The sequence below is a fragment of the Myotis daubentonii genome, chromosome 6, assembly GCF_963259705.1.
Source record: "Myotis daubentonii chromosome 6, mMyoDau2.1, whole genome shotgun sequence".
Classification (NCBI taxonomy): domain Eukaryota; kingdom Metazoa; phylum Chordata; class Mammalia; order Chiroptera; family Vespertilionidae; genus Myotis; species Myotis daubentonii.
Window position 1 is genome coordinate 8,384,029 of NC_081845.1, and position 12,466 is coordinate 8,396,494.

The window sequence follows — 12,466 nt, forward strand, 5'->3', positions numbered from 1 at the left end:
TCCCCGGTGCTTGGGTAGCGGGACCAGAGGGCTGGGGATGTTGCATTGAGTACCGGCCAGTGTAGCTGATAACTTCATCTTGGGTTGAAACATGAAGGGTTCCAGCGTGTTAAAGGGGCTCCATAGAAGTTTGTGAGCTATACATTGCCATCTGAAATATACACCTGTAGTCTTCAGAAATGTAAAAGATTTTACTGCATTAACCGTATTGAACCATTGTGACTGACTTTATTGCTTAAAAGAGAAAAGTTTTTGCATTGTATACCCATGACTTTGACTGTGAGCTCACCATTGAAACAGAGTGAACATACTTAAAGGTTATCTTCTTGTCTTCTAAAACCCAGTCTTGGAGAACAATTCTCAATTGTTGTAAACAATTTTTTTTTTTAGATTAGGTCCAGCATGTCTCTTTTTATGGTTATTCCCTGAGCATTTTTGCTTCTTGTGTGCACCCAGGAAAAGTAAAAATTTGTAAATCTCTGTACCAATTTAATTTTTAAAGATTATCTCATATTTTGGGTTATCAGTAAAGATTATCTCATATTTTAGGTTATTTAGATAGAATAGTAGTCCTGTACTAATGAAGGAATTAGGTTGTTCTATAACTAGGAGTTTCCTTTTACATGTAATTAGAGAATTATAATTATTGAAGGCAGCTTATTTCTCTTAAACACCCACCCCCCAAATTTATTAAAAATACAAATTTTCTCCGAAAGAAATGTTAATAGAACATCTCAGTTCTGACTTGTTCCATTGATGTTTAATCACAAATTCTAAATAATAAATTAATAAATTCAAAATGTAGGCCCATATGTTACCTACCAGTCATAGTAACTGTGTAATTGACATGATTGATACTTGTTGAAACCATGTCTTTATTGAAGAAGCATCCTAGGACCATAAAACATTTTGCTACATTTCAATTTCATTTTCTAAGTGATAAATGAACAACATGCATTTAGGGAGGAAAAGGTTTAACAGGTTTGTGGTAAAATATTTCTTTTGATTTAATTTATTGTCTCAGAAATAATTGTCAAAATGTGAACTCTGTTGTATGTTCCCTTATTCATTTTTAATTATTTTGAAAAGCAATACAAAAATCTCTATTTTTTAACTGCAAGTACTTACATCAGACTTTTAAATATTAAATACAGATATGTATTTATGTATTTGGGTTTAGTCATATAAATGATACACTCTGAACTCAGTAGGTAATTATTCAGGATTCGTCTTTTTCCAGCTGTTTAAGGACGACCAGTCAGATTGAAATGCCTAATAGGAGTGTTGCACCAGGTTAATGTTCAACACAGCGCTGTTAGTAATTCTGTTTGACTTCCTCAAGTAAAAGGTTTGTGAGTGGAGAGTTGTTACCAATGATTTTAAAAAAAGCAGTATTTTCTGCCAGTCCATAAAGTTCACCATACAGCTCATTTTAAACTGTTTTCTAAGTCAGTCATTTGTAAAATTGCTAGTTACTCTACAAACATAGCAGGTTTCAATGAACATGTCCTAATATTCTTATGCCCTGTGAAAAAGACCTACTTATCACTCATACTTATTTCCCAAAAAGGGTTTTACGGTATTTTTTAACAGTTTGAATAACTTTGGAAGATTGAAAATTTGTCATTTGCCAAGGGTTTTCATTTTGTTTCCCCAAGGAAACAAAGACGGAACTTCGCTTAAGTCACATGCTCCGGTGGCCTAGTTGGTAAGGAGTGGAGTCAGGATTTGAATCCATCTCTTTCCTACTCAAAAGCCCTTGTGCTTAAGCAGTAAACTTTACTAACAAAATTGTGAGAAAATAATTTTTAACTTTAATAGACCAAATCATCAAAATGATTTCTTATAGCTGAAAGAACTAAAGAATTGTAACTCACATAAATATTAGTTCCATTTAGTATTGGTCCATATTGTTAATATTTCCACTTTCATAGTGTAGCCTGATAGTTCCTACTATTTCTGTTATAGGCAACATGGATTTAGGGCAGGGCAAGGTCAGATGGGGACCTATGGAAGCTTGGCCACCAGTCACGCAGAAAGGTGTTGAAGCATGGCTCAGCTCCTTACTACCCATGTCACTTTATAAATAGCTTGATTCTAGAAGACTCACTTTTTCCTAAATCTATATATACAAAAGCCTAAGCGACCGTTCGACCAGTCGACCGGTAGCTATGACGCGCACTGACCACCAGGGGGCAGATGCTCAACACAAAGGCATGGAAACATGGAACTGACTGATGAATCTCAGAGGGTAGGGGGGAGGGGAGGAGGGCGGCACGAGTTTAACCAAAGATCTTATATACATACTACAGGCCCAGTGCACGGATTTGTGCACTGGTGGGGTCCCTTGGCCTGACCTGTGGGGATCAGGCCAAAACCGGCAGTCCAAAATCCCCCAAGGGGTCCTGGATTGCAAGAGGGCACATGCCAGGCTGAGGGACACCACCGTGCATGAATCCATGCACCGGGCCTCTAGTTTAATAATGATGATAATAATAAAAATAATAATAATAGGAATTTTCTAAGGAACAAAGACTGACACACACTGTTTTACTTCTACCTGACACCCCACAAATACTCTCTTATCCTTTTGGAGTTTGGAGGAAAATCACTCTCTTTAAAACAGACTATTTCAAAGAGTATAAAGACTTTCAATATAATTAGGAATCAGGTTCTTAAATATAATCCTTTCCTTGTTTTCTAAAAATAATTTACTATAGTGAACCATATGCTGCAGTTTCTCCTAATAACCAAAATAATATTCAGGATGTAAAATTTACATAATTATCTTTGCCTTAGTCTGAATTCTCAATTAAATCTTTTAAAAATTTATTTTTCAATTAAATTGGGCACACCCCACACCGGGGATCTAGCCCGCAATCTGGGCATGTGCCCTGACTGGGAATTGAACCGTGACCTCCTGGTTCATAGATCAATGCTCATCCCCTGAGCCATGCTGGCTGGGCCTAATTTGTACTTCTTAATCCCTTCACTTTTTCACCCAGTCTCCCAAACACCTTGTTCTCTGGCAACCATCACTTTCTATTGAGTCTGTTTTTGTTTTGTGTGTTCATTTATATTTTGTTCTTTAGATTCTGCATATAAGTGTTCATTGCATTATTTACATTAACCAAGATATGGAAGCAACCCAAGTGCCCATCAATAGACAAGTGAATAAAAAGTCGTGGTGCATATACACAATGGAATATCACACGGCCATAAAAAAGAATGAACTCTGACCATTTGCAATGGCATGGATGGATTTAGCGGATACTATGCTAAGTAATATAAGTCAGACAGAGAAAGACAAATACCACATGATTTCACTTACATGCAGAATCTAAAGAACAGAATAAAAGAACAAACAGCAGAAACAGACTCAATTCAATCTTACTCATCTAAAAAAAAGATACTTTTTTTTAAAGGTTAGAAAATTAGAGAATGTGCTTTCTATTACTTCTTGTACCAGGTACATGGCCTGCAGCTGGTAAGAACTTAATATATTCCTGGAAAATACTTCACAAATGCTTGTTGAATAATTTAGGCTACTGATAAGAGATTACATACTATAATGAAAATAGAAGATGACCGATTTGGTTCTTGCTCTCAGAATTGTTCTTAATATGACCCTGTTGGTTAACACATGCTTCAGTTTTACTCTGAAAAAATAGGATAACATTTTGTTCTTTCACATAAAATAAAAGAAGAGCTCTTGGAACTTTGGACTATGTGAATGCAACATAAATAATATGAACATTTATTTTATTGTTTATGATTATTTTATTAATGTACATAGACAATTCTGATGAAACCACTCCTCAGAATTGATTTTTTAAATCTTAAATTATCTGGCTTAGCTCCCTTTAAGTGAAATTGATGAGCCTTTTATTTCTTATACCTGTATTTATCTTGTGAGAGTAGAAATACAGTCTTTTCCACTAAGACTTTGAATTTAGTGGCACAAAGAGGTATCTTCTTTTTCTTTAAATGTCTACTGACTAATGCGGCTTATTTGTTCAACTTGACATCCAAATGTAAACCTTATTTTGAAAGAAATAAAGGAATCCTGTTGCTGTTATTTTAAACACGCATTTGTGTTTACTTTTGCAAAATCTGAGAGATTGTCTCTAGATAGCTCACAGTAAAAAGGTTTGGCACTCTTCCTGCTAAATTAATTCTAACAGACAAAATAATTCATATTACTAAGTGGATTTACTAAATATCCAGAAAAAAGAATCAAGATAAATGGAACAATTAAAAAGTAAAATAACAAAGAAAGCATTGTCCTCTAAAAACTGTTTAGCTTTCCTCATGGGAAAGCTGAAAAAAACTTTAATAAAACCCTACAGTATTAATAATATTCTTAAAACATTCCCTTTTCTTCCCCCCCCCACCCCGCCTTTGACCAGAAATAAAACTAGAAAAAATTTTTCTCTCTTCTTCATTTTCAATTTGTTTCTAAATTGCTCCAGCAAAAGCCTAATTAAGTCTTTCTGTCCAGTAGAGGCACGATTTCCCATTTCTTTGGCACTTGGAACAATTTTTCCATTAGCTTCTTGAAGTTTTTGCCCAAACTAAAGGCTGTTTTTAAAACTTTCCCAGAGATATTTTTTCTTTTCAATTTCTTACAGTGTCTTGAAGATTAGGTGTAATTTTCCTTTAAAAAAAAATCAGATCATGACTTGCTTATTTGATTAAGTTACTAAAAATGTAAATTACAGTGAATTACTTTTTCTCCAGTTGGGGAGCAGGGAGAGGTTAAAAAAGTAGCACATCAGGCTGACTAACCAGTCAACCAGACTATGGTGGAATTACTTTATTCTCACACAAAAATAATGAAGCCTATTAAAATTATTGAATAAAGTATTCATCATAGGACCCCTCATTCCAAGCAACTCACAGCTTCCTCTCTTTACCATTTCCCTGGAGAACAGTTAATATGTAAGTAAATGCTTTTACACATAAGATGATATGAAATGTATTATACAGGTAATTTTTAAATGTTACAATGAAATATGATAAATGTTTATCAATAAAATCTAGGGATGTCTATGCCATTGCTGTCTGAGTAGTTTTGCATCTGCACACAAGCATTTTGCGTCTTCTTATTAAGCATCCATCAGCCTACTATTGAGGACTTCAGCTGGGTTTTGAAGGCTAATTTTGCATTTTATTATAATTACATCAAGTATGTCAGTGAGTTCCAATCAGACGACCTAATTATGCTATTTAGGGAATGTAAAGAGCTTTTGGTGATGTGTTGTTACCTATAATTACATCAATTTCCTACTTTGGAGAAGTAGGAATAATCTTTGAAACAGGAGCTATTTCATATTTATGGGAGTTAACTATTAAAAACTTACCTAAGGATTTGTTGTGTGTTCTCAATTTTATAGTATCCATTGGCTGATAGCAACTCTATTACATATGTAAATTACATACTGACATAGGCATGCCTTGTCTGTAATTTTTATACTAGGAAATAGAAATTGGAGATCATGGATAACATGGGTGGAATGTGAGATTATTAAACATTTTTCTACTTGTAAACATTTTTGTACTTATTTTTTATTTTAAGGGAAGGGTGCAGTATGCCATTTATTTATAATCTGAAGTTCCTTGGAGCAATCATTCACCAGAATTATGGCTCAAAAATTCTGTAAAGCAACAGAATTTCACTGCTACACCCCAGTGGGACACTCGATGATGTTCTTCTAAATTTAGTGCTTTCTAAGTGTTAGCCTCAGGTCCCCTGGAAAAACATCTAAAAACAAACGCTTGGGTAGAGAGGAAATAGAATATTTTCTCAGTCTAGGGGTGAGTTAGAATTCAAAGTGTGGAAATACTTTATATTCTCAGAATAATTAAGTTATTTATGGCAGTTGAATTGATTTGATATTTTTAGGAAGAAGGAGGTTGGTAAATTGGGGAGCACATTCACATACTGAAGAAGGTTGGGTTTGTCATTTCCACCTAAGCCAGTATTTGTTATCTTCTAACTATTCCTCCTTTTCTAGACTTTTATAGAAAACAGCAAGTTCTTTGAACAATATGAAGTGACATACCAGATCTTGAAACAGACAGCAGAGATGTATGTCAAAGCCGATGGTTCAGGTAAAACTCGTGACAGAATCTGTTTCAGTGTTGAACATAGGAAAATTTAGAAACTACAGACTTCTATATAAAAAAATACAGATTTCTATATGAAATAATTTTTTATTCTCTTGTGGAATCTTTGTGTGATCATATCATCGGTCTAGAGAGCATACATTGGATTCAGCAACAATTGACTTTGTATAATGCCTAACCTGCATCATCATATGTGTGTGTGTGTGTGCGCGCACGCGCACGTCTATGTGTGATCTAAGGGACAGAAAAATGAACATTCATTTTCTAAATTCCAGTTTTCCAACCTATTTTCAATTCTGAGGATTAATAGCAAAAAAATGGGCTAACTTGAATATTTAATAAAGTAAATGAAAACTTAAGTTTGTGTAAAGGCCTAAGTTGTAAAACATTCTTGTTTCAACTTGTAAACATGTCATATTTGCTGAAAATGAACTATAGCATTTGTGATTGATACTATATGTGTGTCTATCTATTTGAGTGCATATAAAATGTGAACAAATATATGTGTCACTTACTGCATCCCATTTATTAAGAATTTTAAATATATTATCATCTTTAATCTTTGAATCAGATATTTTCAGCAATAACTGAATGAAATTCTAAAGAATTATAAATGCATACCAGTGTAATAGACTCTAGAAAAAAGATATGGAAGGTTTAAAATATAAAATAAAGATTGTGCCCTAGCCAGTTTGGCTTAGTGCATAGAGCAGTGATGGCGAACCTTCTGAGCTCAGCGTGTCAGCATTTTGAAAAACCCTAACTTAACTCTGGTGCCGTGTCACATATAGAAATTTTTTGATATTTGCAACCATAGTAAAACAAAGACTTATATTTTTGATATTTATTTTATATATTTAAATGCCACTTAACAAAGAAAAATCAACCAAAAAAATGAGTTCGCGTGTCACCTCTGACACGCGTGTCATAGGTTCTCCATCACTGGGAGCATCAGCCTGTGGACCAAAGGGTCCTGGGTTCGATTCCGCTCCAGGGCAGGTACCTCAGTTACAGTCTCCTCCCTGGCCTCGGCCCTGATCAGGGCATATGCAGGAGGCAACCAATTGATGTCTTTCTCTCAAGACATTGATAATGTTGCTCTTTCACTCTCTCTTCCACTCTCTCTAAAAATCAATGGAAAATAGCCTCAGGTGAGGATTAAAAAATAATAATAAAATAAAATAAAGATTGCCATGTGTTTTATCTGTGTCAGTGGAAGAAGCCGAGAATGTGATGAAATTCATGAATGAAACCACGGCGCAGTGGAGGAACCTGTCGGTGGAAGTCCGCAGCGTGCGGAGCATGCTGGAGGAAGTCATCGCCAACTGGGATCGTTATGGCGACACCGTGGCTGGGCTGCAGGCCTGGCTAGAGGATGCCGAAAAAATGCTAAGTCAATCGGAGCTAGCCAAAAAGGTGAGGCTGCTTCTGACAAGAGGAGAAGGGCATGCATACATTTAAAAATAAAGATTGCGATATATTTCCTCAAGAATCCCGACTTTGCCTGAAAAGTTGCACATTCAGGGTAGTAAAGTATTGTATACTAAGAAATGCACCGCTTTATAAAAGTTACGTTAGAACAGTTCCCTGTCTGACAGTTCAGTGTTTGATTTTGCATGCAGAAGAGCAAGAACCGATGGGGGAAAGGCAAGCCCAGTGGGCAGCAGAGGGCGCTGTACTCACAAGGTCTGCACCTGAGAGGCCACATCCAGGGCAGTGCCCTGTGGATTTCAAAATTTAAGATTAAAACATAGTATTGGATCTGTGAGATGGCATCCGCGGTTTACAGATGGGTCACTGCATTTTTTTGTCTCTTTGGATATTCTTTTTTAGATTTTATTAACCTCCGTCCAGGGTCTCATTCTCAGCAGGCATGATTCCCTGCTCCATTTACAGGTGTACATGTGTATATGCAAAAGTTACTGTTTTATTTTAATGTCACTTACATTTGAAAATAACATGAAATACACTGATTTCTCTATATACAGGGGTGGGCAACAGTCAGTTTACATTTGTGAGTATGTGAAACAGACTTCATTCTTGTATTTTATTTTTTGATTATTATATTACTTATTTGTAGTATATGTCTTATTGTTGCTATTAATTCATATCCTTACTTATGATTTTATCTTTTAGGTAATTATGGATGGTCATGTAAACCTACTTTTCCCCACCCCTGTATATACTTTTTAATGGGAGCCAGACGTTTCCCATGGAAAAATCCATTTACATGTATAAGAAGTTAAAATGCCAGACTCCATTAAGAAATATAGAACATATGTTAGAATTAACTACTTGCCATCCAAGATTGGTTCATCTATCATTGTGATATACAAGTAGAAGTATCATTTTAAAAACGTTTTACCATTTCCTATTTCATTTAGGTTACATATTCTTGTGTGGCTGATGGTGACAGAAACGATATCGCTACACAGATTTTGGCTTTTCTGATTAGACCACCGTGCCCAAGTAGATGTCATATGTGTTAATTTTATCCAAGGAAACATAACTGCCAGAAACAGAACTGTTCTCGTCTATTTATGGAGGAAGAACTCCCACACAGAGCTTCTGAAATGGATTTTGAATTATCTTTTGTTTCCCTGCTTTCACTGTGGTGTGTGTGTGTACATACACTGGCACATACACGCTTCACTTGAAATCAGGTGGAAACTACTTCATTGTCAACTGTGTAATGTTAAATGGATGAGGGAGGATGTTATTGTATTCAATTGTATTCAGTGTTCCTGGCCCCAGATATTTAATTTTTAAATTTTTAAATTTCCTTTGATGGTTTAGCTCCATGATTAGTAATTATCTTGATGAGCTACTGTATCCAGATTTTAAAACCAAAAGTAACAGGTCAAAAGTTTGTTTACAATTTTTTTTTGAGGAAGTCAAGCAAGTATGTCTTTCCAATCTATATTTTCCTACAATAGTATCTCTTTGTTGTTGTTGTTAATCCTCACCCGAGGATATTTTTTTCCATTGATTTTTAGAAGGAGTGGGAAGGAGGGGGAGAGACAGAGAGAGAAACATCTATGTGAGAGAGACACATCAGTTGGTTGCCTCCCCTCATGTGCCCCAACCAGGGCCAGGGATCAAGCCTGCAACCTAGGTACATGCCCTTGACTAGAATCAAACCCAGAACCCTTCAGTCCAAAGGCCGACACTCTATCCACTGAGCCAAACTGGCTAGGGCAATAGTATCTTTTGTATGACTCCGACACTGACATTTACTCCCTGGTAGACAATGTATAAGTCCTTTATGCTCACAGAAATCCCACTTTTCATCTGAAAAATAGGAATAACAGACATGGTCACATTTTGTTTTGTCTTCAGCAAAAGATATGGCATAGATGTTTTTTATAGAAATACACTCAGCATTTCTAGTTCACACTTTGAAACTCTTTATTAAATATTTGCATTTTGAGAGTTAGGATTTACCTTAAAATGTATAAATTTTCAAACAAAGATATTTCTCTTAGTTTGGTCATTATCATATTCTTTATTAAATTTGGCGTATGGTTTACAATAGGATGCATTGTTTATTGTCTAGGACTTTTTTCGAAATTTGCCTCATTGGATACAGCAACACTCTGCCATGAACGATGCTGGCAATTTTCTCATTGAAACGTGTGACGAGGTGGTTTCCCGTGACCTTAAACAGCAGTTATTATTGCTCAATGGGCGCTGGAGGGAGTTGTTCATGGAAGTCAAGCAGGTATGTCTTTCCAATCTATATATGCCTGAAACATGCGTGTGTTACAAATGTTGCATTGAACAGTCTGTTAGAGACTATTTTGTTAGTCTCTATTAACGTAGGCTTATTAAAGCCGAGTCCAGATGTGTCTAGATCTGTTATATTGGTCCTTTATTCTTCCCCCTGAATAACAGAGGGACATAACAGAAATGTGGAGTTTGAGTAATGATTATACTGCCATATGGGACCTATGCATATGGAACGATTCATGTTTCAAATTATAATTCTTCACTTCTGTGCTACTTCCTTTTCTTTTCTTTTCTTTTCTTTCTTTCTTTCTTTCTTTCTTTCTTTCTTTCTTTCTTTCTTTCTTTCTTTCTTTCTTTTTTTTACTTTCACGGTCATTGGGCTTCAAGTGTATCTCACATAAGAGTCAGGAATGAGAGTCTTTCTTACCATGTAAGGGTTGCAGAGAGTACATGGAAGTGAAGGTTAGACGTCCAATCCCGGCTTCATGATTGTCAGTGACATCCCCTCCCTTTCCTTAACAGTATGCGCGAGCTGATGAGGTGGACAGGATGAAGAGGGAATACACAGACTGTGTCACTGCCCTGTCTGACTTTGCAGCTGAAGCCCACAGGAAGCTTTCTGAGCCCTTGGAAGTCTCTTTTATTAACGTCAAGTTATTAATTCAAGACCTGGAGGTGAGGGGGCTCTCTGGACCATAAAGTGAAAAACCTCGTCTATTGTGAAAATCAAGATCAGTGAAGTTGCTCAAATCATTGCAAAGCTTTTCCTGTGTCTTTTTTGATGTGTGTGTATCTTCATTGGTACCTCCAAAAAATATTTTTAAATTGTGTTTTTTAAAAAACTATTTGAATTTTTAAAGGTGTATTTGGGCCATAAAGTACCTTCAAAATAATTTTTTAAGTAGGAGATTATTTTTTCCTCAACCAAATTATAAAGCACTAGAGGAAAATAGGAGTCTGCAGATGACACCTCTGTATAAACATCTCCAGCAGTAACGTTATAAAATGGATTGTGCTATTTAAGTAGTTTGAATACCCCACAGCCCTCAAAATGAAGTAATGGAAGGATATTTAATGACATGAAAAACTTTTCCAATACACTATTAAGTGAGAAAAGTAAAAAATAGCATCATCTCTTTTTTTTGGTAAAAATTAAAAATGAGTGTAAACACACACAGGAAGCAGCATTAATGATTGGGTAATGTTGGGTTGATGGCTCTGGTGATCCCTATGTGGGACTTTAACTTGAATTTCCTTTATTCTAATTTATCTCTATTTAATACATTTTCTGCAATGACAATGTGTTATTTTTTAAAGAAAATAAATTTAATTTCTAAACTTACAGCAATTGCCCCAAAGTGTTCACATACATTTACCTGATATAATGTTTACATACTACATTAGCACATATGTTGAAAGTGTGAAGATTACTTCAGCATATGTCAACTAAGGATTTCTGCTTAGTTTTTTTATTTCTTTATTGATTGAGGTATTACATATGTGTCCTTATCCCCCCATTACCCTCCATACCTCACCCCCCCCCCCCCGCTCATGCCCTCATCCCCCTGGTGTCTGTGTCCATTGGGTAGGCTTATATGAATGCATACAAGTCCTTTGGTTGATCTCTCCCCCTTACCCCCACCCTCCCCTACCTTCCCTCTGAGGTTTGAGGTCTGATCGATGCTTCTCTGTCTCTGGATCTGTTTTTGTTCATCAGTTTAGGTTTGTTTTTTTTTTAAAGCTTTTACTTAGCTATATGATATTACCAACATATAATGTATTAGTAATGAAGGAAAGCAATAACTGGAATCTCCAAAGGTTTATGAGCATAAGTATAGAATGTTCCCTAGAACATATTGACTCTTGCCCAGCCTTCTGCAGAATCCTGAAATGAAAAGGTGCTGACTTCGCTGTTCACTGATTCCTGCAGGACATTGAGCAGCGGATACCTGTGATGGATGCTCAGTACAAGATCCTCACAAAGACAGCGCACCTCGTTACCAAAGAGAGCTCCCAAGAGGAAGCTAAGGAAATGTTTGCGACCATGTCTGGGCTCAAAGAGCAGCTGACCAAGGTGGGGGAATACTTTATGCAAGTTACCCTCCGGGACCAACTCTGACCAACTCTGCCTCCTGCGCGCCCTCCCTCCTCGGTCACGCAGGGCACATCCTTTACTTGTTAACAAATCATGCTTTTGTTTCTCTTTGTGATTTAGTAACGTTGTCATCTAGTAACTCTGCCATGAGTTTTAAAAATGAAACTCTGGGGCTGATACCAGCTATTCCCTCTGTTGACTTAGAAGCATTCGTAGCTGTATTTTAATAGAAAGATAAGCCTCTTCGGGGGGAGAGGGGACCAATGAAATAGGATTAAACAAAACGGGGAGAAGTGGAGGAGGAGGAAAGGAGAGGAAGGGATCAGATATTTAAATGAGAAAGAATTCCAAAATGCCCCCTTTTTTGATCATTTATTTGATGTGCCCTTACTCTAAGAGTACTTATGCTATTTTCTTCCTGGGCGATTGAGAGACATTTTCACGAGAAAACTGTGGCATTTACGTGTGTCACTGGGTTAGTAATATTGTCTTATCTGTAAAAATTGAACAACG

The 12,466-nt window shown here is 36.3% G+C and overlaps 1 protein-coding gene across 1 annotated transcript in view; it reads left to right on the forward strand.

Moving 5' to 3' along the window:
- SYNE1 (spectrin repeat containing nuclear envelope protein 1) overlaps positions 1-12,466 on the forward strand; it is a 392,090-nt gene that overhangs the window by 116,371 nt on the left and 263,253 nt on the right. Inside the window, exons 17-21 of the mRNA XM_059700015.1 lie at positions 6,018-6,114; positions 7,343-7,545; positions 9,686-9,850; positions 10,381-10,533; positions 11,789-11,932. Coding sequence (XP_059555998.1) covers positions 6,018-6,114; positions 7,343-7,545; positions 9,686-9,850; positions 10,381-10,533; positions 11,789-11,932 — 762 coding nt within the window. The remainder of the gene's footprint in view (positions 1-6,017; positions 6,115-7,342; positions 7,546-9,685; positions 9,851-10,380; positions 10,534-11,788; positions 11,933-12,466) is intronic.